This window comes from Pogoniulus pusillus, chromosome 28, assembly GCF_015220805.1.
Source record: "Pogoniulus pusillus isolate bPogPus1 chromosome 28, bPogPus1.pri, whole genome shotgun sequence".
NCBI classification, from domain to species: Eukaryota; Metazoa; Chordata; class Aves; order Piciformes; family Lybiidae; genus Pogoniulus; species Pogoniulus pusillus.
This window is the reverse complement of record NC_087291.1, coordinates 13,283,904-13,309,727: the sequence shown is the minus strand read 5'-3', so window position 1 is coordinate 13,309,727 and position 25,824 is coordinate 13,283,904. Positions and strand designations below refer to the sequence as shown.

General features: G+C 40.7%; 2 protein-coding genes across 12 annotated transcripts in view; both read right to left on the bottom strand.

Annotated features, from left to right (window-relative positions):
* Positions 1–16,139, bottom strand: part of ETV1 (ETS variant transcription factor 1) — a 126,925-nt gene extending 110,786 nt beyond the window's left edge. Inside the window, exon 1 of the mRNA XM_064167253.1 lies at positions 15,971–16,139. The gene's annotated coding sequence lies outside the window, so the exon portion shown is untranslated. The remainder of the gene's footprint in view (positions 1–15,970) is intronic.
* Positions 16,140–19,039: 2,900 nt separating this feature from the next.
* DGKB (diacylglycerol kinase beta) overlaps positions 19,040–25,824 on the bottom strand; it is a 477,946-nt gene continuing 471,161 nt past the window's right edge. For all 11 annotated transcript variants that reach the window (XM_064167184.1, XM_064167194.1, XM_064167193.1 and 8 more), the window contains one exon: positions 19,040–21,495. In XM_064167184.1, the coding sequence (XP_064023254.1) occupies positions 21,388–21,495 (108 nt within the window). In that variant the 3' untranslated portion in view covers positions 19,040–21,387. The remainder of the gene's footprint in view (positions 21,496–25,824) is intronic.

Here is a 25,824-nt window from a genome sequence, read left to right as displayed (position 1 = left end):
GGAGGTGCAAAAAGCGGTCAGAATCTGTCTTTATCTCATTAAAAAAGTAAAGGCCAAGTGTGAGACCACTGCTGACTGGAGCAGAGATGCTAATGACAGAAGACGGGATGAGGAACATATCTTCTCTGCTTTGCTTACCTTGCAGATCCTTCTTTCAGCTCTGCCCTTCTAAGTCTTGGGGAATGACACTGAGAAATGTATTAATTATCTATAATGAAGAGTGAAAGACTCAAGCTGGATACACAAAGGGCATTAGATTGAATGATCTCAGAGGCTGCTGAGGGAGCCAGCAAGTTCTATCGAGACACTCTTCTGCTGTCTCTGAATGGACTAACAAACGAGGGAGTTCTCAGAGGACTGTGAACACGTGGGTGTCACAAATGTTTAAGATGGGCAGATGTAGGGAACTATAGGATGATCAGTTTAAGCCACGGAGCAGAAAACAGCAACAATCATTTGCAGGAAGGAAATTCCCAGTTAAATACTAGGAAGAGATCTTTCCATAGAAGGCGGTCAGACACTGCAGCAGAGACGCAGTAGAAACTCTGTACTCGGAGCTATTCAAAACTCAGATGGATGAGCCTCAGAGATGTTAGGCCTACAGACATTGTTTTTCACCAAGAGGCTAAGACCACATTATCTCCAGAGGTATTAATCTAAAATACTTTGTGATTCTAATTCCTGATGTTTTGCAAGAACATTTTAAAAATAGCAAGAATTACATTACTAATAAAATTGGAAACTTCCTATGAAAGCTTTGCAACAAGCAATTTCTCTTTATGAAGTTCAGGAGTTCTAGAAGTGTTAAGAGGGAAATCTTTTGGATAAGTCTGAAAGAATTTAGGACAGGGTTAAAAAATGAAAAGAACAGAATGCCAGTCCTGTATTTTTAAAAGACTGTATGTGTTGCATATACTGCAGATAATTCTCATGGTGTTCAACATGCTGGTGAACTAGACCTGTCAGTTAATCATAGAATGACTTAGGTGGAATGGACCTTAGAGATCATAGAATCAACCAGGTTGCAATCATCTACTCTAATCTCCCTGCCAGAGCAGGGATGTCTCTCAGCCGGCCTCATCCAATGTGGCCTTGAATGTCCCCAGGGAGGAGGCATCCACAACCTCTCAGGGAACCCAAGTCTCTCAGAAACCAAGGACATTTTGCTCTTTTCCTTTAACAGGGCAGTTACTATGGCTTTCAACGATTTGTTTAGCTAGGGAAAAATAGATATGTGGAGCTCCTGCAATGGTAAAAGGAATATGAAATATGGATGCCAAGTCATTTGGGTGTCTGAGAAAATGCAATTATTTTCTACTTCCCCCTTCTCCTTAGGCTGGTTTGTGATCTTTATATTTTTTTTTTTTTACTAAGGACATTTCACAATGGGGAAAAAAGTATCCCAAATTCTGGAGCCAAACTGTTTCAAGTGACTGCTTCATCTGTCATTTGCTCTATCAGTTGGCATTCTTACAGATAAAAGAAGTCTTAGAGCCATGAGATGAGTAAGAAATTGGGTCCAATATAGTATGCAAGCAGACTGATTTTTCTCTCTCATACGCCCTCATATTGAGTGGGATGTGACTGCCAAACCAAATCCAGAAGAAATAGGATTTGAATGTTAGCAGAGATGGGGGAAAATTAATATTATCATTAAAGCTGCCTGCACTTCTAACTACACTTTAGATTATGAATATACAGCTCAAGCATTTCTGGCATTTTACACTCTCCCCCTCTCTTTTTTAAAGTTCTTTACCCCCCTCTCTGGAGGAATCCTTTGCATCCTTAGCCATGAAGACAATATCAGTACAGTAAAGATGATTTTTAAAGGAGGAAAATTTTCATTTAAAGACTAGTCCCATAGTTCTAGTCATCAAAATTGCACCTCCTATTTAGTTGTCCCATTTAAACTTATAAGTACTACATTTGTAGCCATTTTCAGTTCATAAATATGCATATGTAGCTTTGTATTTAAATTTAATAATATTGTTTTGCTAAACGCTGAAAGAAGGAATAGATTTGATAATCTGCAAGTCTTTTCTGAAATGCTGACAGAGAACTACTTATTACAAGCCTTGGAGAAACAAAACATTTCACAGGCAATACTTCCCCACTTCACACGCTCTGGCTTCTATTATTAAATTGAAGTGCCAAAAAGGACAATGGCATCAAATACACTCGAGAAAACACAGAGTTTATCAATATATACCTTGCATTTGCTACTGAAGAATCTCGTGCTGTGCACCAGGGTACCCGAAGCCTTGAGTGACCTGTTCTAGTGGGAAGGGACCCGCCTATGGTGGGGGATTGGAACTAGATGATCTTTGAGATCCCTTCCAACCTAAACCATTCTATGATTCTAGAGCTGAACACTTTCGACCCGTGTCCAACATACCGTAGCTAGACTGCTCTCCTCCTGCACACAAGTGCACTCTTGCTTGGCCATCCTGATGGGAGAGGAGACACTGGAAGCTGAGGCTAGGGACTGGTACAAAGCATAGTCTTAGCCTGCCACAAATCGGCAAGTTCCTAATTTCTTCATTTGTCAATTAGCACTTCAGTGAAAGCTAGCCATTCAGAGGGAAATTTGAGTCTGTGCCCTGAGGAATTCACACCCCAGGGAACAAACTCTATTTGGGAGTGAGGAATTGGTAAAAAAAAACCACAACAAAACACACTCTAGGTTTGCTACAAAGGATATTGACGTGCAACTTCGAACAGAAAGGATACCCTCCACCCTGGTGTATCAGACCTTGTCATAGAGAGTTCTTACTGAAACTGGGGGATGGGGGCACAAACCACCTCTGGCAGACAGTTTGAGGCTGACTCTCACCATGGAAGTGACCTTAGCTCCATGCCACTTGATAGAAGAGTTGCACAGGCAGCTTATCCTTACAGCTCTAAGTACTGAAAATCTTGTCTTCTTCTTACCCGCTCCCTTCCTCTAGTTGAAATTCCTTCTCCAAGTTCGATTCAGGCCTCAGAAAATGGACCACTTGCCAAATCACATAGATGTACAAAACCTCCACTCAGGCCCATTTAAAAAGCCCACCCCATTTGTATTCACCGAGAATAGTACACGTCCTTTCACAGGGACTGGGACATTGCCGGCCCAGCGCTAGTCTTTCAGCTGGTAATAAATCAACTTCACTGACTCTGAGGCAACTACTCCTATTTACCTCAGCTGAGAACCTGCCCCACCGTGTAGTAATGTCAATCTGATGAGTTAGTATCTATTTCCCTAAAATTCCTTCTGGCCATTGATCGTTTCCCCCCTCCCTGCTTTACACTACCATGTGAAGTTGTTAGGCAATAGTAAGCATTGGAGACTCATTTTAACAGTGGCTGTAGCAATCCTTTAGATGAGTATTTAACAGTGCCTGTAGCAATCCTTTTGGTGGGCAAAGGAAATGTTGCTCATTCAAAATGAAAAGGTAACACGTGAATAATGACAGCTAAACATAGGAGATTGATCAAGTTTTTCATAACTCAATATAATGCTAAAACTGTTTAGTTTGTTTTTTAAACTAAATCAAATAGAAAGAGATCCTTAACTTCTTTCTTCTCTTTGCAAGAATTCTGCAGGTACTTATTTTTGTCACTATTAGATGCTATAGTATCAAAAATTTTACATAATTTCAATTATTAGATACAGTTTACATATAAAGCTCATATCTTATTTCAGCTGCAGCATCCCTTAGAATGATTTGTTTGTCCTGTGTATAATGGACAGGATTTATATTTATCTTTCTTATTAGAAAAAAAGAGAGGTGGAGCTTGATCTTCTTTAGCAAATCTTCTGATGAGGTGACTTGTCCCGAGATGGGGTAATTTCTGTATGGATAAGAAGTTCAGCTTTTAAGAGTAAGTTTTCTATGCCCTTATTTACTTTCTGTCCCTAAGATGAATGTCTTTTTATTGTTTTTTCCTGTCTCCCTCTATGCCAGCAACATTTGTGATGCCCAGCTTCCACAAGAACTAAGCACTAAAGCATGCAAATCCTGATTTTGGAGATAAAGTAGTGGAAATGGTCAACTGGTCACTGCTTCTAGAAGATCCCTGAACTTGGCTTAGGCTATGTGATAGCGACACGAATAGACAAAGTTTAGTTGGTTCCTAACTGCGCATCAGTGACAAAACTTTCTATTTCCATGGCTTCGTTCTCCCTCAAGTATTTGTGGTTATTATTTCACTTTGGAATTCATGTGTGCTGCTTCTACCTGTTACAAGTAATTCACAGTGTGTCCAACTAAAATGAAATCATCATTCCTTAGGATTAGCTTTCAGAGTTATTCCCATTGTGCAACTCCCCAAAGCAATAAAACAATGCCCTTTCAAGACAACTAGTTTTGCATACTGAAAAGTTAACTCTGGTGTCCTTAATCAGATAAAATCCTCCCTACTTGCAGTTAGAATTTTAACGTATCAGGGACTGCAAGACTAAACAACTAATATCTCAGTTTAACCTGCCGTTGTAAGAGTCCTTTTGAGCTTCTGTGTCAAGCTAATAGCTCTTTTGTAAAACTATCGAGCAGCAAGGTTTTTTTTATGCTTTGTGTTATACTGTGGAAACATTAGCAAATGAAATAAATGTGAATTTGTCTTTCTAGCACTTAGAAATAGTCACTTTGAACTGTAAATTATTTATGATACTCAAAGAGACGCTTTGTAAATAACAGGAAAGCATCAGAAATCAAATGCAGATTGTGGTATTTAGCCTTGTCTTGCCATCGTTAACTCCTTCAGTTCCACAACGTGCTTCAATAAATCAAGCGTGTCCTTTAGACACCTCTCCTGAAGGAATTAGAAACCAACAGAAATAAATGAAGCTGTCTACATGTGACAGCTACAAAGTGAAACCCAAAGAATGAGAGGAGAGAGGGGGAAAAAAAAAGGAGCTAGTGTGAGCAGATGATAAAGCAGATGCTGTAAACCAACAGGGGGATTGCACTATTTCTTCTCCAGAATTGACGATCGTTTGATAAACAGCTAGTCATGCTCCTGGAAAACCCTGTCCATCAGTGCATATCAGTACAAATTAATGATGACATGTCCTGATTAAACTTGCTGTGCTGTGAAATGCAATGCATTATCTGCATGGCAGTAAATGAACAAATGCTCAGAGGGAGTGAAAGAACAAGTGAAGCAATACATCTCAGGTTAGGTCCCGAGTCCTAGCTGCCTGTGGTGAAGTAGGTGTTTAATTGGCAAAAATCTGTCTTGTCTTGAGAGCTTTGCAGGACAGAACTTTTTATTCTGTTCATTAAAGAGTTTTCTTGTGAATGCCCTTTCTTTAAAGCTAAAAGAAGTCAAATTTCAAGATCTCCAGTCAAGTTTTTGTATCCCTTCCTCAAACAAACCTTAAATAATCTTGGGCTCTCTGTACATCAAGGAGAAGTGTCTTGAAATAAACTGAAAATCGCAAATGCAGTAGTGGTGAGATCATAACATTGCATAACAGGAACTTTGCCCAAATAGGAGGTAAGCAATTTCTCAATGAGCATTTGAGAGTCCTCTCAGAAGTGTATTTCCTGGAGTCAAAGGCAAACAAATGTATACATTTAATGTAATAATAATACTTTACCTTTATTTCAATCCCTGTAATGCCACGAGTTTCTTTTGGCTTTTCTCTTCCTCAACATACAGGATGGAAACCCTTTTGTAAAAGCTATTTTTCTTTTTTTGGAAAGCACAAGTCACACATTTAACACTGTTTCACTTTCCTAAAGCATTTCTGACATAACTGATAAATAGTTCTCTACAGGGCTGAACAAGCATTACTCCTGAAGGAGAATAGGTCCACTGAACAAAAGGTCTCTTCTGCAACAAGAAGGTTACCTTGGGGATGGGGCCAGACTTTGCAACTCATGCTGCTACTGCTACAAGGAAGAATCACTCGTGGCAGTAAGAACACCATTGGCACTACAGCTAGCAGAACCTGGAATTTCTGCTCACATCTGCAAAACACATTGGTGCCATCAGACTCTTTCCAGATGGCTTGATGAAGACTGAAATATTTTTCAGAACAATTCTTTATCCTGCTCTTACTTTACTGACATTCCAGGTCAGATCCCGACCTCATGTCAAATCTAGAACAAATTAGCTGATCACTCTAAACCTACATCACAATGAGTAAGATTCCAGACTAAATCATAGAATCAACCAGGTTGGAAGAGACCTCCAAGATCATCCTGTCCAACCTAGCATCCAGACCTGTACAACCAACCAGACCATGGCACTAAGTGCCTCATCCAGTCTTTTCTGGAAGACCTCCAGGGACAGTGACTCCACCACCTCCCTGGGCAGTCCATTCCAATGCCAATCACTCTCTCTGGGAAGAATTTCCTCCTAATATCCAGCCTAGACCTGCCCTGGCACAACTCGAGACTGTAACCCCTTGTCCTATTGCTGGTTGCCTGAGAGAAGAGACTGACCCCTACCTGGCTACAGCCTCCCTTCAGGTAGTTGTAGACAACAATGAGGTCACCCCTGAGCCTTCTCAAGGCCAAACACCCCCAGCTCCCTCAGCCTCTCCTCATAGGCCTTGTGTTCCAGGCCTCTTACCAGCTTCATCACCCTTCCCTGGACACTTTCTAGTATGTCACAGTATCTGCTGAGGAAATGCATAAAGCAGCAATGGTGACATTTCCTCTGTATTTTCATGCAGGCAATGGAGGGTAACAAATAAAAAATATGTTTTAAAGCTTGGGAGGAAGAAAATATGTAACCCTTTTAGTACTCTGTTTCCACTGTACAGACTACCTGGCCAGCAAGTGCGTAGAAGGAGGAACATGTCCACTTCCTTGCCCAGAAACATATGGTAAAGAAATAATGTACAAGAAAGTGCTCTCAGAAAATTTAGTTCCTATGTTAACAGAGTCTAGGATGTGAATAATTAGCTATGCAGGAAAACATAAAGAAGCAAGAACTGCAGCACACAGAGTGATGCAAACCATCCTGAAAGGCTTTGTCCAAAAAGGCATAAACCACCAAAAATAACACCCAACCTATTCTGAAATAGTTTTCCTAAGTTTTAATAAAGGTGTCAGGGCAGGAAGACACATTAAAGAGGGGTAGAGTAATTAGTACTACGTAGATTTAAGAGAGTGCTTCCTTCATAAAGCAGGCTAAGGGAGCTGCAGAGGCCCAGGCTATTATGCTGGCAACCAGTTCAGGAGGCTAGAACAGACAGCGTTCCCTTCACCTGGTTGCAAAGCATCAGCTCCGCAAAGTGTCTTCAGCTTGTAGACAGGTTCCAAAACAACACTATACTAGACAAGTTTAGGGTTTCTTTTCCTTCTTTCTTTCATGTGGAATTCAACCTACTTCTTTTATTTCTGAAATAAAGGTTTTAATTAAAGCTACCTTCCATACAACATACTGCACTTCAGCTCTGTTGCAAATAACACATTAATTTCCCCTGACTCCAAGTAATCTTATTTTCTCTCTTTTATCCCTGAGCACATCTTGCCTGGGTGAACACCAATGGGAAATAACAGGTGGGAGCAACAAAACTGAGGTAGCTTACTGGAAGTTATGACAAACTCTGCATTTTGTTATTTCTCTTTAATTTTAATATATATACTTTGTTATTCTTGCATATTTCCCCCCCCACTGAAGTTATGGAATGAGCCTTAGCAATGTAGTTCCTTACTAGAGGAATAAAAATTAAGCATTCAGAAAGTAAAATGGTGTTTAAAGCATGTCAAAAGAGAGGAGTGTATACTCCAATCCCAAAATCACAAAATGGTGTAGGTTGGGAGTGACCTCTGCAGATCATCTAAGTCCACACACCCCCCACCCCATTAAAGCATGTTCACCTAGATCAGGTTGCTATCCTGTAGGCTACAGGGAGGAACTCTTAGCTATGACTCTTTCTTTGTGACCTCAGATAGTCATATTTGGCTTTCAAATTCAAATCTTGTGTGCCCATGTGACAGTTAAAGACCTTCGTATATTTACCTGATCAATCAAAAACCAGACTGTAAGATTTTTTTTCATCTTCCTTACTCTAGATCAGGTCACTGATCACACTGTAAGTCACAGCTCTTGTCTTGGACAGCAGAGAGGAATGAATGAAAAGTTTCAGAACAGGAAGCTGAATTTGAGACAAAGTAAATCACAGAATGTCAGGGACTGGAAGGGACATCAAAAAAATCATCCAGTTCAACCCCCCCTGCCAAAGCAGGATCACCTAGAGCAGATCACACAGGAACACATCTAGACAGGTTTTGAGTATCTCCAGAAAGGGAGATAAGCCCCAGGGCAGCCTGTTCCAGTGCTCTGTCACCCTCACAGGGAAAAAAACTCCTCCTCATGTTTACATGAAACTTCCTATGCCTCAACTGCCACCCATTGCTCCTTATCCTATCATTGAGCACCACCCAGCAGAGCCTGGCTCCATTCTCTGGGCAAGATTCCTGTTCCCTTGTAGGTTACATACAGATGGAACATGCAATGTAAATACCATCTGGCTACAAATGCATCTGACATAGAATTAGGTGAAGGCATTTCTGTTGCTGTAACATTTAAATCATGCAGCTGTGGCCCACAACCCTATTTTGTTTGATGCAACATCACAGAACGTGGAGTTCCCTTCCCTCCACCCAGAAAGGACAGCCTGGGATTTCAAAACAATTAAGTGCAGATATACAGGAATGTGCAAGGAAACAGGTTTTGCTCTCTAGTTAACTGCAGAAATGTAGGTATTGCAGAATTAACCAGGTTGGAAAAGACCTCTAGGATCATCAAGTCCAACCTATCACATAACCCTTCTCATTAACTAGACTATGACACTAAGTGTCTTATCCTGTCTCCTTTCAAAGGGATGGTGACTCCACCACCTCCTCGGACAGCCCATTCCAATACCAATCACTCTTTCCATGAAGAATTGCTTCCTAATGTCCAGCCTAAACCTGCCCTGGCACAGTTTGAGGCTGCATCCTCTTGTTCCGTCACTGGGTGCCTGGTTACAACCTACTTTCAGGTAGCTGTAGAGAGAAATAAGATTTCCCCTGAGCCTCCCCTTCTCCAGGGAATTTTTAGGGTTATTTTGTAGATAGTTGAAAGGTAGACTTGATGGAAAAAAAAACCCAAAACACCACAATGGAGTATCTTTGCAGATGTTTCTGGAGGATTTTTAACCGAGTGCAAGAGCAGCATGCCCAAACATCTTCGCTTTAAGATCTAAAACTACACCTTACAGAATGTCATTATGGCTTGATTAGATTTAGATCACATATATGGGTACTTATAGAATCATAGAATCAACCAGGTTGGAAGAGACCTCTAAGATCATCCAGTCCAACCTACCCCCAGCCTTATCCAGTCAACCAGACCACGGCACTAAGTGCCTCATCCAGTCTTTTCTTGAACACCTCCAGGGACGGTGACTCCACCTCCCTGGACAGCCCATTCCAATGGCTTTGTATGTGCCTTTGTATTGCACAGACTGTACAGAATGAGAGCTCTAAACATCAAACGATTTTAGGTATAGATGTAAAAATATCTTTTGTTAAGGTATACATAAGCCACTAAAGGCTTCATAAGAGAAGACAAACAGCCTGTGCCTAGTTTAACAAGATAGGAAAGTGTGGGGGAAGGAAGAGTCTGAAGATGGTTCCTGAAAGAGGATTGTCAACTGGCAGACTAGGGAACCTTTAGAGGTGAATGGACATGACCAGGAAACAAAATTTACAAGCACTGAGACTGAAATGAAAATAACAAGTAGTTTAATTAGAAGTGCGTGCACAAAGCGAAGGAAGCAAACTGACTGAGGGAAAACAAAGCCATGGAAAACCAAACAAAAACTTCAAAGCTTGAGGAGAATGCAAACAATCAGTTATTATTTTATGACTGAAGGTAAAGTAACAATAGTGATGAGCCATAAGTCAGAGAAACACAGAGTGGCAGTCCAGCCTAATAACATTCATGGGAATAGCTGAATGAAACTAAGCAATAACTGGAAGCAAAGAGTAAGGCCAAGAGGCCTGTACCTTCTCCACATTCAGTATGGCCATGTGACAAGTAAATTGATTACTTGAACTAAATATTCTCAGTCCCCTTTTACCACTGGATTAGAGCAATGAGTTAACCTAAAAAAACCCCAACAAATAAACAAACAAAATGTAGTAATTCTACATGCAATATTTTCCTAAGCAACAAAACCAGAAGTTCTCAGCAGTTTTGTTTGTGTCTCACAGCAACCATTGTTCTTCTACAGATTATAGCTCTACAGGAAAAAAAAATAAATCCCAAAACATGTTTTGTCATTAGGTTTCACTGTGTTACATTAAGCCAAATCTATATTATCCATCTAGCCACACTGAAAGGAATGAGCAACAAGACTGGCTTTATACCTTAGGATAGCACAAGCTTGAAGGTGCACAATGGCTGCCAGAAAACTCAAACCAGCACACAGGCACTGAATGATACTGCAAACAAAAAGCTGCATGTAAATGTGGGAGACTGAATATGTACACTTTGTACACAATTTGCATAGCTCTGACTCATTGATCTCCAGAAGCCCCTTCCAGCCCCTGTCACTCGGTGGTACTGTGATTCTGCATGACATGTTAATCAAGGTTTGCACACATGCCTGCTTTTTGAGAGAAATAATTAAAGTGTTTTTATATATAGCACCCAGCACTGGATATTTAAGCCCTGGCAAAGGCCTGACTCACTGCTGCGTCACTGCTGTTTTGAGCATCAAAGACAAGAAATCCAACAGCAGCAGCTAGTCTAGGCAGAAATAAACAGGAGTGGGTTGTGTTATGCTGTACATAGATGTGGTTTTGCAGCTCTCTCTCAGGGCTTAAGACAGCAGTGCAGAATTTGGTACCAAGATAGTGTTCTGTCGAACATGAGAACCCTAAAAGCTAGGTTCAAAGCAACTATTTATTTGTGCTCGAGTTTGGAGTCATATTACCCCAGCAGGGTGATTCAAAGCACTAAAGGTAGATTTTCCAGGCTCTGAATAGTGAAAGGTGAGGGACATTTACACATGGAATCCATAACATTTACATGTGAATTGGCAAATGAAAAATAACACACGGTTTGTGAAATCCACCTACTAGAAGCTTCGAGCTTATCATGCCTTTGAGGTTCAGAGGGTGGAATTGAAGGACAAGTCCTTAACTGAGTGGGACTCACTTATAACAATGATTATAGCAGTTCAAGTTGAAGCCTTTGATTTCTCCCTTAATCTGAGAAATTTCACATTTGCATTTCTCAGCACAATGCCCAACCACCAATCAACAGAACCGTGAAGGTGAAAACATGTTTTAACACAGCACCTTGAAAGAAAGGCTTTTGGAGACAGAAATAGAAGATTGCAAAGGACAAAGGAGAAGAGCGAGGAAGACTGGAGTGCTCAGCTCAAAGGAAGAGACCTGGTGACCTGTTTTCCTGGTCAATGGTGTGGGGAAACTTTGCATGTGCACCATTCAGTAGGTTTTGACAGATGCAGACGCACAAAACTTCTCAATCTCTTTCTTGGACTTCATTGTAGACATTTCATTTGAGGTAGGAAAGACATTTTTGAGCCCTACCACAAGACAGTAAGGCTAACACCCTGTCTTGGAGACTGCAATGACAAACCAATTATTTCAATGGAGTTGGGATTCCTGCTTCACTTTAACATAGTCTCCAGCAAGACTGTATTTCAATCCTCATCTCCAAAGCTATGACTTTGTATCACATTCTACATTAGGGCTTTAAACTGCTCTGAAGAGGACATGCATTGATTGGTGTAGCAGAAGTAGCATGAGACAGAAATAATTTATACTACATGCTGCCATCTCTTATACAAGTCACTCTTCAGTGTTGATTATTCTTGCTAAAAAATTAACTGTAGCCACTGCAAAGCTGTGTAATAATAATAAAAAATATATTTCAACACCCTAAAGGAACCAAGTAATTGATTAAACAGTGACTAACTAACTTGTGTCCTATACCTTGGAAGTAGCCAGCTTCCAGTTAAGGAAAATTTACAGAAGGGATTATGTATGTGAAGGGAACTGGACCACAGAATCATAGAATGTCAGGGGCTGGAAGTGACCTCAAAAAATCATCCAGTCCAATCTCCCTGCCAGAGAAGGATCACCTAGACCAGCTCACACGGGAGCACATCCAGGCAAGATTTGAAATCTCCAGCAAGGGAGACTCCACAAGCCCACTGGGCAGCCTGCTCCAGTGTTCTGTCGCTCTCACAGCAAAAAAATTCCTCCTCATGTTTGCATGAATCTTCCTGTGCCTCCAATCTATAGATCTACTGTAGATCAGACAAAGCATTTTCAGTTCTCCTTTGCAGAATTGTAGCTGCAGGTTCTGGTGACATTCATAGCACAGCAACTCTCCAAAGTCATTGACAGACAAGTTAGAATGAAAGAACAAATGAGGCTGCCATTTGACTAGAACTCCCCTTCTTTGGCAACCTTCTCCTGAGAAGAGATGAAAATGGCATTATTTGATTTTCCCTATGAATCCCTTTGCTGTCCTATGGTGTTGGACCAGAAGGTATCTTGGGTTCCTTGGAACATTATTTTATTCCACAAGTTAAAACTCTGTTTTTGTGTGTTATGGCACTGCACTGTGTTTTGTGGAGGAAGCACACAGCTGAAAAATACCCTTTTTGCTATGTCTGAGGCAAGACAATAGCACTAATATTACATACAAATGAGTGTTACCAATGCTAAGTCACAGGTGTATTTATCACCTATTTGTACTCTTAACATTTTTAGACAGACATCACTCTAGAAATTAATAAAGGAAGTTTAACCCTGAACTTGCAACAGATTGTTCCAGCTTCTCCCTGTGTGAGTTCTGCTCTGCCCTCAGCCATCTACACAACAGTCCTGGTTGTATTCCAGTGCTTGGACTAGCTCTCGTAGTAGTACATATTTCTACACACAGACCAACAAGGTACAACTGACATCTGCCATAAGATCTATTTTTTGCCCAAGATTCAGCAGGCAAGCCAAGGGAAAAACTATAAATCATTTCACACAGACTAATATCTCAACTCTTTGGCAGAGAAAGCTGTTATATCTGACAAAGTGACAGGATTCCCATCAGAAGAAGAGAACCTTATCTTGTGCCGAAGGAACATAACATTTTCTTAAAGCCCCATTAACTCAAAGTTAGTCCACTCACCTCTTGTCCTAGGACCATAAAAATAAGACTGATGGTTGTCCCCGCAAGTATTTTAACAAGATATCAACTGGATTTGACATTCTGACAACACTTAGGGACAGAAGCAGAGTGGCCAAAACAGGAAGAGGAAAGCTTCACAGAAGGAGCATGTTTTGGGTAACTGTGAGATAAAAAGTGTTCACAGCTTAGCTATCACACAATATTAGCCATAATTCACCTAGATTGAGGGACACATTAAGGACAACACAGTTCTGTTAATTACAGTGACATACAAATGCCTTTTCCAAGGGATTGAACAATTACTGTTCGATCCCATTTGAAGTTGTTACACTATATTCAGTACCTTAGAAAAACATTTGCAAGCATTTTATTTGCTTTGCAAATAAATCATAGACTCAACCACGTCGAAAGAGACCTCCGAGATCATTCAGTGCAACCTATCACCCAGCCCTAGCCAATCAACTAGACAATGGCACTAAGTGCTTCATCCAGTCTTCTCTGGAACACCTCCAGGAACTGTGACTCCACCACCTCTCTGGGCAGCACATTCCAAAGGCAAATCACCCTCTCTGGGAAGAACTTCCTCCTAACATCCAGCCTAGACCTCCCCCGGCACAACTTGACACTGTGTCTCCTTGCTCTGCTGCTAGTTGCCTGGGAGAAGAGACTGACCCCTACCTGGCTACAGCCTCCCTTCAGGTAGTTGTAGACAGTGGCATTCAAGTGCAAAATACTGTGACTTGGAAAAGAGTAAACCTGATTTTGCTCCGAAATGGGAATCCAGTGAAAAACTAGATTGAACAGAGAATGTAAGTTGCTCTTCAAAAGTCTGTGTATGCTGATGGAACAGAGGCAAACGAATTTTTTTACCATAACTAGAAAGAAAACATCAAGGCCTCATTTTGCATCTCAGTGCAAGGCTTCACTTTGCAGAACAGAGAGCTGTGTTAAGTATCTCAAGATAATGCTCTGTAACTAACCCTATCGAACCATTACGTGCTTTTTACCATAGAATTAGCCAGGTTGGAAGAGACCTTGAAGATCATCCAGTTCAACCCATCACTCAGATAAAGTGAAAAATCCTTAATCTACATGTATAGGTCATTGTAATAGGGTCATACTACTCAAGAAATAAACAAACCAGCACATCCATCCCCACCCCGAATCCTCCCAAACTACCTAAAATTAACACGTTTGGTTTTTCCTTCAGTAACAGGACTGAATTGAAACGTAAGAAGTTCAAATGAAACGTAACAGAGCTTCCTGCCTTTGTTTGCATGCTCACTCGTGTATATACCATAAATATCTATTACATGTGTCTGAGGCCAAGTGCTAATCCTTACACTTCGGGGGCATTTACTCTCGTTCTCTAAAAAAATCCAGCAGAACAGCCAACAATCAGACTCAAAATCTCCATACCTCACCTGCTCCAAAAGCCAGTCTCTGGCCGGGACAAACATGGGCTAAGAGATACACAAACCATTGCTGTATTTCTGCAGATGCAACTAGTTTAGAGATTGTTGTCATGTATTCTTTTTGTTTGCACTTAAAGTCAATAGACTGGCAGGCCTAAAGATGGATAACTTACATTTTCTTATTGCCAGGCAGAACACGACCCAGAAATGTGGGCTTCACCAAAAGGAGTAAGAGTCGTTCACTTCTCTGTCCAGAGAAATCCACTTACTAATGCAAATTGCTATTTCCTTCACAGCATGTGAGTTTAACTCACAGCAATAAGATTCTATTTCAAAAGGCCAAGCGTAAGCCAAATATTTTCAGTCATCGTGAAGCTCAGACTAAAAAAAAATGATCTGAAAATTCAAAACCTTTGCTTCTTACTCAGTTAAATCCAGCAAATAATTTTCCAGCTTTCTTAGAAACAGGTAGCCCACTATGAAACTGCAACTTTGCCATCAACACAGCTACCGCTTCGCTATAAATAACAAAGACTGGCGATTGTCACATCCTCTTTGTGTGAGTCATATTGAAAGAGCCCTGAGGTGCTTCGCAGGTAGTCTCTTTGAATCATGAATCAGAAAGGGAAAAGAATGCATTCCCTGCAATACCACCGTGCCCAGATCCTGGGTGCCTAGAACGCATCGCCACCTATTTATAGTCTCAATCTGTCGAGCAGCTTCACATAATGGAAGTCAGTGGTCACAGAGAAGTTTCTCTGCCTCGGCTATATTCGCAAAATTAAGAGCACCGGATAATAGGCAGGCGCCACCCGTATCCATCCCACCCACACACGAGTTGGAACAGGAAAGGTCAAACCTCCTTCTCCCAAAACCAACCGAAAACCCACAGTCTGAGCATGAATGGTGGCTCCCCGCGGCACCAGCCCTGACAGACCCGAAGAGAGGCACTGCTGTACCGCACACCCTCACACGCTACACATTTTAACCCATGACTTCATAGCTCATTAAGAGATTCAGCTTCCAGATCTCATCTATGTTTTATTTATCTTCCAGCCAGGGCTACAGTAAGGCTTTTACTCACTTCAGCAGGACCACAAAAAGTTTCCTTCCTTATGGACAGAGGAAAGAAAACAAAATGCTTTCAGACCTGATGGAGCTAGAGAGAAGCGGCAATTATCGGAGAGAGGCTGACACGTTTTTCACCGCTCCTGCATAAAACATTGCGCAGTGCTCCTCAGGCCCACCTCAGCCTTCTCAAGTCATTTATCTACTTCTGTACTAACTGCTCCAGCAGTTGGGCAAAATGCTGTTTAAACGACAAAAAGAAATGCCTTCTGCTTTTTTTTTTTAAGAGTATTAAAGTGCTCAGAAGTAAACAAAAGGCCAAGCTAATCTCTTACCTTCCATTCGCCCTTCTTCTGTTCTCCTTTGTTGGCGAATTCTTCTCTCTTCAGGTGAAGGCCTCGCTTGTGCCGCGTCTTGGGGCTCGACTTCTCCCAGACAGGAGAACTCGAAGCAAGCTCACTGCTTACGATTTCAAGAGAGCAGACTGCAGGCTCTTGAGGGAACTGCTTAGCAGTGTCCCGGGATAAAGCCCTGGAAGGAAAAGGGAGTCCAAAGAGACCTTGCAGAAGCCTTCCAGTACGCGAAGGGGGCCTACAAGAAGGCTGGGGAGGGGCTTTTCCCAAGGGCTTTTAGCGATAGAATGAGAGGAAATCCTTTGAAGTTTGAGAAGGTAAAGCCAGAAAGGATATTAGAAAGAAATTCCCGACAGTAAGGGTGGTAAGACACCCAAACAAGCTCCCCAGAGAGGCTCTCAATGCCGCCTCCCGGTAAGTGCTCCAGGGCAGACTGGGTGAGGGCACGAGCAACCTGAACGCACCTGTCCACGCCTTCAGTGGAAGAAGTTTCCAGATCAAGCTGGTTCACTCCCTTCCGTGACACAGCACTGCTCATTGGCGCTGAGTGCCTTCACCTGGCTGCCTCGGCGTGACGCGTTCCACTTACACCTCATCTGGAGCACCTGCCTTGCCCTTTCTTAGCCGAGTTCTCTGATTGCCTCCTGCTGTCTGACAAGAGTTAATGCTTCCTGGTTTGTTTGTTTGTATTTCTGTGGGGGTTTCTGGTGTTTCTGTTTTCCCCGTTTTCTAGCAATTTCCTCTTGCAGAGAGGTGAGGGGACACACTTCTCTGAAGTGACTGCTTCCCAGAAACTTACAGGATCACAAGATGTTAGGGGTTGGAGGGACCCAAGGAGATCATAGAGTCCAACCCCCCTGCCAGAGCAGGACCACACAATCTAGCACAGATCACAGAGGAATGCATCCAGACAGGCCTTGAAAGTCTCCAGGGAAGGAGACTCCACAGTCTGGGAAGCCTGTTCCAGTGCTCTGTGACCCTTACAGTAAAGAAGTTCCCCCCTGTGTTGAGGTGGAACCTCTTGGTCTTGCTGTCTTCCACCTCACAATTAGATGTGCCAGAAGCTAGCTGGTGTTGCAAGCAGAACAGCACTAGTATACTAAATCCCTAGTGACTACTGAACAGCCAGAGTTTCACTGAACAAATACCAACCTTGAGATTTAAAAAAACCAAACCCTTTTTCTCCTTTTCTTCAAACGAGTGTATCAAACCCACACACATTCTTTCACTGGACTACTTACATTGATATTTTGAAACGTGTTGAAGTCTGTGACCTATATTACTGTATATAAATTTGGGTATTAGCTAATTGTTGTTGCAATCTGCAACACTACAGAGCTGGTACACAGAATCATAGAATGGTTAAGGCTGGAAGGGACCTCAAAGACCACCCAGTTCCAACCCCCCGCCATAGGCAGGGACACCTCCCACTAGAACAGGTCACTCAAGGCCTCATCCAGCCTGGCCCTGAACACCTCCAGGGAGGGAGCAGCCACAGCCTTCCTGGGCAACCTGTGCCAGTGTCTCACCACCCTCACTGGAAAGAACTTCTTCCTAACATCTAGTTTCAACCTCCCCTCTGCCAGTTTAAACCCATTACTCCTCATCCTGTCATTACAAGACCTCCCCAGCCTTCCTGTAGGCCCCTTTCAGATACTGGAAGGCCACTCCAAAGTCCCCTCGAAGCCTTCTCCAGGCTGAAGAGCCCCAACTTTTATAGCCTGTTCTCATAGCAGAGCTGCTCCAGCCCTCTGAGCACCTTTGTGGCCCTCCTTTGGACTTGTTCCAAAGTGAGGAAACGTTAAAGAACATCTACTTCTCCTTCAGAAAGTAATGCAAAGTGCTTCCTGGCTCACCAAAATGCTAAGCATGGTGTGTGTACCCATGCCATCCAGCATGCACACAGGTACACACACCAGTGAGCCTAAACCATGAGGTCTAAACCTCTAGCTTTAAATAATCATCATGATATGCATACAATACCTTGCAAGTACTAGAAACAGTATTTTGTATTTGTCTCAGCAACAAATTCTGCGCCTAGCTCATTTTAACAGGAACTCATGGAGGTGAGACCAACGCTAACCAATTTCAGAAGTGAAGGTTTCTTCCTGAGATGTCATGTTCTCTCCTCAGCACACTGATCACCTGCAACGCTCTAGCAGGGAGATGAAAACCTTGCAAACCCAGCCTTAGATGTCATGCCTCCATATTTGTAATTTCCATTTATATTGCAAATATCATTAGTGAGGCCTTAAAGAATGCTTCACTGTAAATGGTGGAAGGTTTACAGCTACTACCTCCAGTCATTTGCTTCAGCTGTATAAAGTTATATGCATCTACTTTGTTTCACTTCATACACCAATGAGTAATTTCATGATGTTAATTCTGTGCAAACAGAAGTGACACCCTCCCCCCACACACACACACAAAAAGGAACTCTCTGTGAAGTTCTCTTTCATTAAATCAAGCATTTACCTTTCATACTATATTTTATGTACTCCAAGATGTTCTGTTAGCCATTAATACTTTTAACCTGAGAATGGTTTTGAATTACTGGAAGCCATGCTAAAAAAAAAACAACAAACAAGCAAGAAAGATTAATAGAAAGACAAGTTCACTGTAGTAAGTGCCAATAAAGTGTCTGTTCCATTATATGTTGCCACAATGAAATTTTGATACACACTGACCAACAGATCTGATTTACCTTTTCAAAGAACCAGAGAAACATTCAGGTGGGAAAAGCTCCTCAAGATCACCAACTCCAAACAATAACCTTACCTTACAAGGTGCACCATAAACCATATCCGCAGGCAACGCATTCAAATGACTCACAACACGTGCAGGATTGCTGACTCCACCATGCTGGGCATTCTAATGCCTGACCACTCTTGCTGGGGAAAAAACAAGTTTGCTAAATTTGTTCCTTTTATTAGTCTAATGAGAACTGTATTTAATTGTGATGACATGAACCCACCTAGCCCTCTCTTTATCTGAGAAAGCATGTTGTGAACAACTTGGCGTCACCAACTGACACATTTAAAGCAGCATACGTTATTAAATAATAGCTTAGGTATCATTTTATTTGTTTTCAGACTTACAATGTTCATGAGATAATCATAGAGAGCACATTATATATTATCATTAAACACATTTTTTTTTCTTGCCACAAAAAGTTGAGAGCATTGGTAGAAAATCCTATGTCATGTGAAAATATTTATCAACCTGTAACCATAATTTCATAAAACCGATGTACGCTTTAATGGAATATTATGTCAGCAAGTTCCTTCCGTTTGCAAGCTTCTTTTGCTCTATACTTATGTATGTTTGCAGTTAAGAAGTGCATTGAGTGCACCATGTGTGTGTGTTTGCAGTGCAGGAGAAATATCAGTTTACTCCTACGGTAACTGTAGTTGTCAAGACCACTGGACCCAAGACTGGGGAATTACAACATCCTCATTTCAGCAACTAATTGCCCTTATATTTTTTCTACCTAATGCTGAACATAACATTAATTGGTATTTACTTCCTAATGTTTACAGAGCACAGACTGTATATTTCAGAGATATAATCCTCACCAACTATATACTTTTATTTTGGCATCTATTATATAAATTAGCACTCTGTTGAATTCTTATACTGAAGAACAAATTATAGCAACTTGATTTAAATACATGCACAGTACCGTGCACTACAGAACCATGAAGTACTAACTTTTTCTTTTTTTAATGGATGAATCAATAGAAAAATAGATTTAATAAATCATTAACATTTTAAAGTCTAGATAAAAATGGAAAATCATGCATTTCAGGCAAAGGTTTTTTTTTCCCTCGTTTGTTGGGTTTTTTTTGGATGAAATCTGAGAACTGAAGACATGCAGAGCTGAGAAGCAGCTCAGTCTGAAGAGATAACAATGTTAAGACTGCACAAAACCTTTTGACTGAGAGTGTTTATATGCGAGACTGAAAAAAAGTTGGCATTCCTGGACTTCCCTTCAACGTTAGACAGTGCTGTGCAAACTTCAAACAAATCCCTGTACTATGATTTCTAAGCTGTTAGGAAGTCTTTCAGAGGGCTAAGAAAGTACAAACCTGAGCAACTGCCTCCCCAAAATTTATGACAAGAAATGTTTTGATTCTTGAAAGCAGACTACAAAAGGGGAAAAGATAACAGTTTATCCTTTCCTGAAGAGATTCATTTAAAGGATGAGTAAATTATGGATGGTATAAATTCTATAAGTAATAGTGACCAAAAAATTAAATACAAGTTTAATTTTTCAGTATTTAGAGTACGTGTCTGTTTCTCAATATTTAGATTATGCCTTCATGTCTACCAAGTTATGGAATGAATGAATGAAAAGTGAACATTTACTTGCAATTAATTTAATGTTTCTTCCTACCCCAACATTTGTCTGGACACTGCCAACACAATCAAAAGAACTATAAATTTTCAGAAGTGAGTTTACTCCAGCAAAGTTGATTAATTATGCATTAACCCATTTCTCTGAAGCATCCTTCACTAAATCTTTGGTGGGAAATGCACTTTATTAAACATGAGCTTTGGTTATTTGTGTGCACACACACTATGCTATGGGTCAATATGCAGAATGATTTAAAGTTTGCCATGTTAGAGAGATGTATTGCTCATTAAAATAATCCTAGTGTTTCAACAACCACCACTGATGGCTACTATCACTATCCTAGCATGATCTCCTTAGCTTTACAGTTTTGGCTCAAACTTTCATTGACTTCCAACCTTACAGAAGCTTATACAAGAGGAAGCATGATCATTTCAACACTGCAGACATTGTTAAATGTTTTCAGCAGGTACAGTTACTCATATACATAGGAGTTATCAGAAGAAGATACAAGATTTTAATGCTTAGCTGAATAAAAACCCTCAGGGGAGAAAGAAATGATAAAAGTACAGGTTAATGAGACTTCAAAGAAACTTCACTCTGAAAAGGGTCTAATTGCCTTAATGATGTGAGGATGTTTGATTCAAGTTGGACCTCTGGCACATGATTGTTGCAGTAGAAAAAGTGGAAATGGACAAGAGAAAATTAAATTACCCATGGCATTGTCTTCCCATATTCCATGGCAGAATTAGCCCACAGATCAGTAAATGGTAATGCATGCAACAAAAAAGTATGCTGTTTCACTTCATGTAAACACCTGCTTTCATCATGCAAAATGCCTACAAAACGGTGACAATATTTTTTCTAGTAGCAGTAGTTTTTACATTAGCTGAGTTACAGAAACTGTTAAACCAAAACCCATGATTTTGCAAGTAGAAGATATTCTAAAATTCTTGAAAGATTTCCAGCATAAATATTTCAAAGCCCAACAAAGCTAATTGGTTTTTTGTTTTATTTTTTTGTCTAAAAACTAAACTACATAGGCTTATTCCTTGCTGTGGTTCCTTGTTCTTTTGATGATGGAAGAGAAAAGACCAGTTTTTGGAGGAGGTCCCATCAACATGGGGGCTTGGTTCTTGTGAGTAATTTTTATCTGAGGGAATAAAGAAGAAAAAACAGTTATTCCTTGAGCTAGTTCACAGAATCACACAATTACAGAATCACTGAATGTCAGGGGCTGGAAGGAACCTCGAAAGATCATCCAGTCCAACCCCCTTGCCAGAGCAGGCTCACCTATATCAGATCACAGAGGATTGCATCCAGGTGTGTTTTGAGTATCTCCAGAGAGGAAGATTCCACACCCACTCTGGGCAGCCTGTTCCAGTGTTCTGTCACTCTCACACTGAAGAAATTCCTCCTCATGTTTTCCATGAAACTTTCTATGCCTCAGCTTCCACCCACTGCCTCTTGTCCTGTCACTGGGCATCACCAAGCAGAGCCTCACTCCATCCTCTTTATGTGTTTGTAAACATTAATGAGATCACTCCTCAGCCTCCTCCTCTCCAAACTAAAGAGATCCAGTTCTCTCAGTCTCTTCTTGTAAGGGAGTTGAACGTCTGCCTCAATTATTTTCATGGCTCTGCACTGGGATCTTTCAATCAGTTCCCTGAGGTCCTTCTCAAACTGAGAGGCCCAGAAGTGGATGCAACATTCCAGATGTGGCTTCACCAGCGCAGAGTAGAGGGAGAGGAGAACCTCTCTCGACCTACTAACCACTGCCATTCTAATACACCCCTGAATGGCATTGGCCTTCATGGCCACAAGAGCACATTACTGGCTCATGGTCAACCACTAGTAGCCCCAGGTACTTTTGCCCTTCACAGCTCTCCCAACCTATATTGCTACATAGTTCAGTTCCAAGTATTTAAGATGCTTGAGTTGTCTTGCTATGCAATGTCCAAGCCTTCTTAGTTTAATCAAAGATGAACAGAAAATACCTCTGTTTTTAATAATAAAGTGACACATACAGTAAAACAACCTATGTGTGACCCTTGTTTCCACCAATACTTAATCATAATCAATACTAAGAATATGCAATAAAATATGTGCCAATATCTAATCCTACTTTTTTAGTATGGGGTTTATTGCTTGCTGTTGAATATCTCGTACATCTACAAGACGAGTAAGAATTTTGAAGCTGGAAAGGACATATGTGCTGTCAGACCAAGCTGCTGCCTATTATTAAGATGTCAGCTATCTCTTTGCATGCTTTACTTATACAGCTAATCAAGCTGTACTTCTCTTTCAACGCAGGACACAGCTTAATTACCAAATAACCATTAAGAACAGAAGTCAAAAGTTAATACGCAAAAAAAGGTCAAAAAAAAAGAGAGATGAACCAGCATTCTAATTTGTTAATTAGTTGTTAATAGGATAGACTCAAATTTTGAAAGGGCTGTTTAAAACACTTTGCAGGACTGCTCTAAAGCCACCCGTTTTGATTTCTTCGATATAAAACTACGAATCACCTTAAATGAGACAACCTTAAAGCAGATGATATCTGCAATTTTCTCTAATCCAAGTCTAAATTAGAGAAGACATTTTATGAATGTATGCTATGCTCAAAGCTAATTGAAAGCAATTATCAAAGTGGCATTTTGTCTGTGACTTTAAGATACATTGTAAGATAATAAATGATTCTCATTATGTAATAAAAAGGTCACATCTTGCCTTTGGGCTAGTGACGCTAAGAGTTTTTCAAAAGCAATCCGAGACATTTTCTTTAGTGAACTACGACTAATACAAGAACCATCACTTATTAAATATCAGTTGTCACCTGCACAGTACCCACATCAGAGATGGGTATTTCTTTCAAAAAAGAAACACCACCTCATTAAAACCTGGAAAAATAGATCTCTTGAAGTGCATACCTGACATTTTCAAGGTAAAATGAATATCCTTCACTTGTCATTCACTAATAGTAATGAAACAAAAAATGTACGTCACGTGCAGAGGCTCATTAAAATATAGATCAGGACATTTCTTGGGGTGAAAATTTACTTTACTGTATAAGGAGACAGAAACACAAAAATCTCAGCAGAATGAGTGGGTTGGTTTAACTCCATTACCTTACTCTCCAAATGCTCTTTTCCATGCCACCTTAGTTCATTAGTCTCAAACTTTATACATGACCTCTTTTTGTCAACATTGTTCATTAGCATCAAATTTAGCATAGGAGGGTTTGTTTTTTCAATCTGGATTGATTTTACATGGATGTTAACTCTTGATTTTGAAGACTGGCATCAACATATTTTCTCACAAGAAATTCTGCTCCAGGCACTGCTGTGGAAGCCAACTCTCTAGGTGAGGTAAACTGGTGTTATTACATTGATCTGTTGATCTGCTCCTGAAAAAATCACCTAAGGGATTTTTGCAACTCTCACATTAGAATCATACAAGAGAGTCATTTCAGATAGAAAAGAGCTTTGAGATCATCAAGCACATCCACTGTCTAACTCTACCAAGTCTGGTGCTAAACCATACCTCTTAACTCCTCATTTCTGCAACTTTAAAAAGCCTTTCAGGGATGGGGATTCAGCCACCTTTCTGGGAAGTCTATTTCTGTATTTGATGACCCTTTCAGTGAAGAAGCTTCTTCTAATATCCAGCATTATTTGTAAGAAGTATTTTGGGGTTCAGGAGCAGTGATGACATTGACACAATCCTAAGGATCGCTACATGAAGTAACCTGCAGCTGCTGTGAGTGAATTTTTCAAGAGTTGTCATCTTATTGCTAGATTCAGCCTTGATGTAGCAGTAGGAATGGCCTCAGAGTTTACTTTCAGAAGTAAATCCCAGCAATTCTGTCTTGAAGTAAATAAAAGAGCAAAGCTCAAAAGATGGCTTTTACTATGAAGAGGTGAAGAAATCCTGAGACCCCATACAGATTGGATTTGAGCTGCTCAGTGCTGCTGAGGACGAATGCAATTGCATATTGGAAAAATGTTTACCACTGGTAATGTTCTTTTTCGGCTTAAGCCATCTGTTTCAGAGACCATGACTTCTTCAGTATGTTGTATCCTATCAGCTAGGATGCCTGAACATTATTAACCTCTCGTGCTCAAGGGGATGGAGTCCTATATGCATTTTTTTCCAAGACATATTTTCAACTGTTATAAACTGGCATGATTCCAGGGGTTTAAAATAAAGTTTGAATTCAGAAAATCGAAAAACTAAATGTAAATGTAATGTGTATTTTTCCACTTATGCAAAATGAACATTGCACTGGTTAACAGTGACAGCCATTGATTCCTTAATTTCCTACTGGGTGGTAAGCAGAGTTCAGTGCATTTCTAAAGCACCCTGGCCTATTGCACTGCCTTGCCTGAAATAGGTCAATTTTGCCTTTCTTGAGATTTTCAGGTTCTGCATTTCTGCCCTGGACTCTTACTTCTGTAAGCACTGGTGATGTGAATTTAGGTGACAAGTGGCAGTGCACACTGAGATCGGAAGCAGCAGCAAGAGGCTCAGAAAAACTGTTTTAAGTCAAAGTAAGACTGAACACTGGAATCACAGAATCATAGAATCGACCAGGTTGGAAGAGACCTCCAAGATCATCCAGTCCAACCTAGTACCCAGCCCGAGACAATCAACTAGACCATGGCACTAAGTGCCTCATCCAGTCTTTTCTTGAACACCTCCAGGCACTGCGGCTCCACCACCTCCCTGGGCAGCCCATTCCAATGCCAACCACTCTCTCCATGAAGAACTTCCTTCTAACATCCAGCCTAGACCTGCCCTGGCACAACTTGGGACTGTGTCCCCTTGTTCTGTTGCTGGCTACCTGGGAGAAGAGACCAATCCATGCTGTACATGAGATTGAAATGGTCAAAACAACAACTTTAAAAATAGAGTATAACCTTTAACTGCAAGAAACCAGGATTTAGTTAAAAATAAATTGTTCCATAGAGCTGCATATAAATTCTCTGTGTGTGCACATGGCATGGCTAAAGAGAAGCTTTTGCCATTAAATATCTCTTTCATTCAGCAAGCAACCTTATGTCTTCTTCAGTAGAAACACAATCATAAAATATTCACATAAGACTTTTTTTTCCTCTTGTTTTTAATTTTTCCTAGGTGAATCTGTGATTTACACACACAAGAGAAAGATAACAATTCCAAAAGGTCAAACCCTAACTTAACAGATTTTAAAGAACTGATTGCAGCCTGGCAAACAGAGTCATGGAAATTACTATGGGATGATGAAAAACAGTTTTTGAGCTCACTTACTCAGTTCTATTTGAAATATGTAATAACTTACAAAAAATACAGAGGACACTTTAAACATAAATTAAGGGAGTGCTTGGAGTGCCTGAAGTGCTGCTGGAGGAAAAAAAAACCCAAAAGTCTGGTATATTTGACACAGATTAGTATTGATAAAGGCAAAAATGAGGAAATAACAAAATTCCACTTAAGGGGAAAG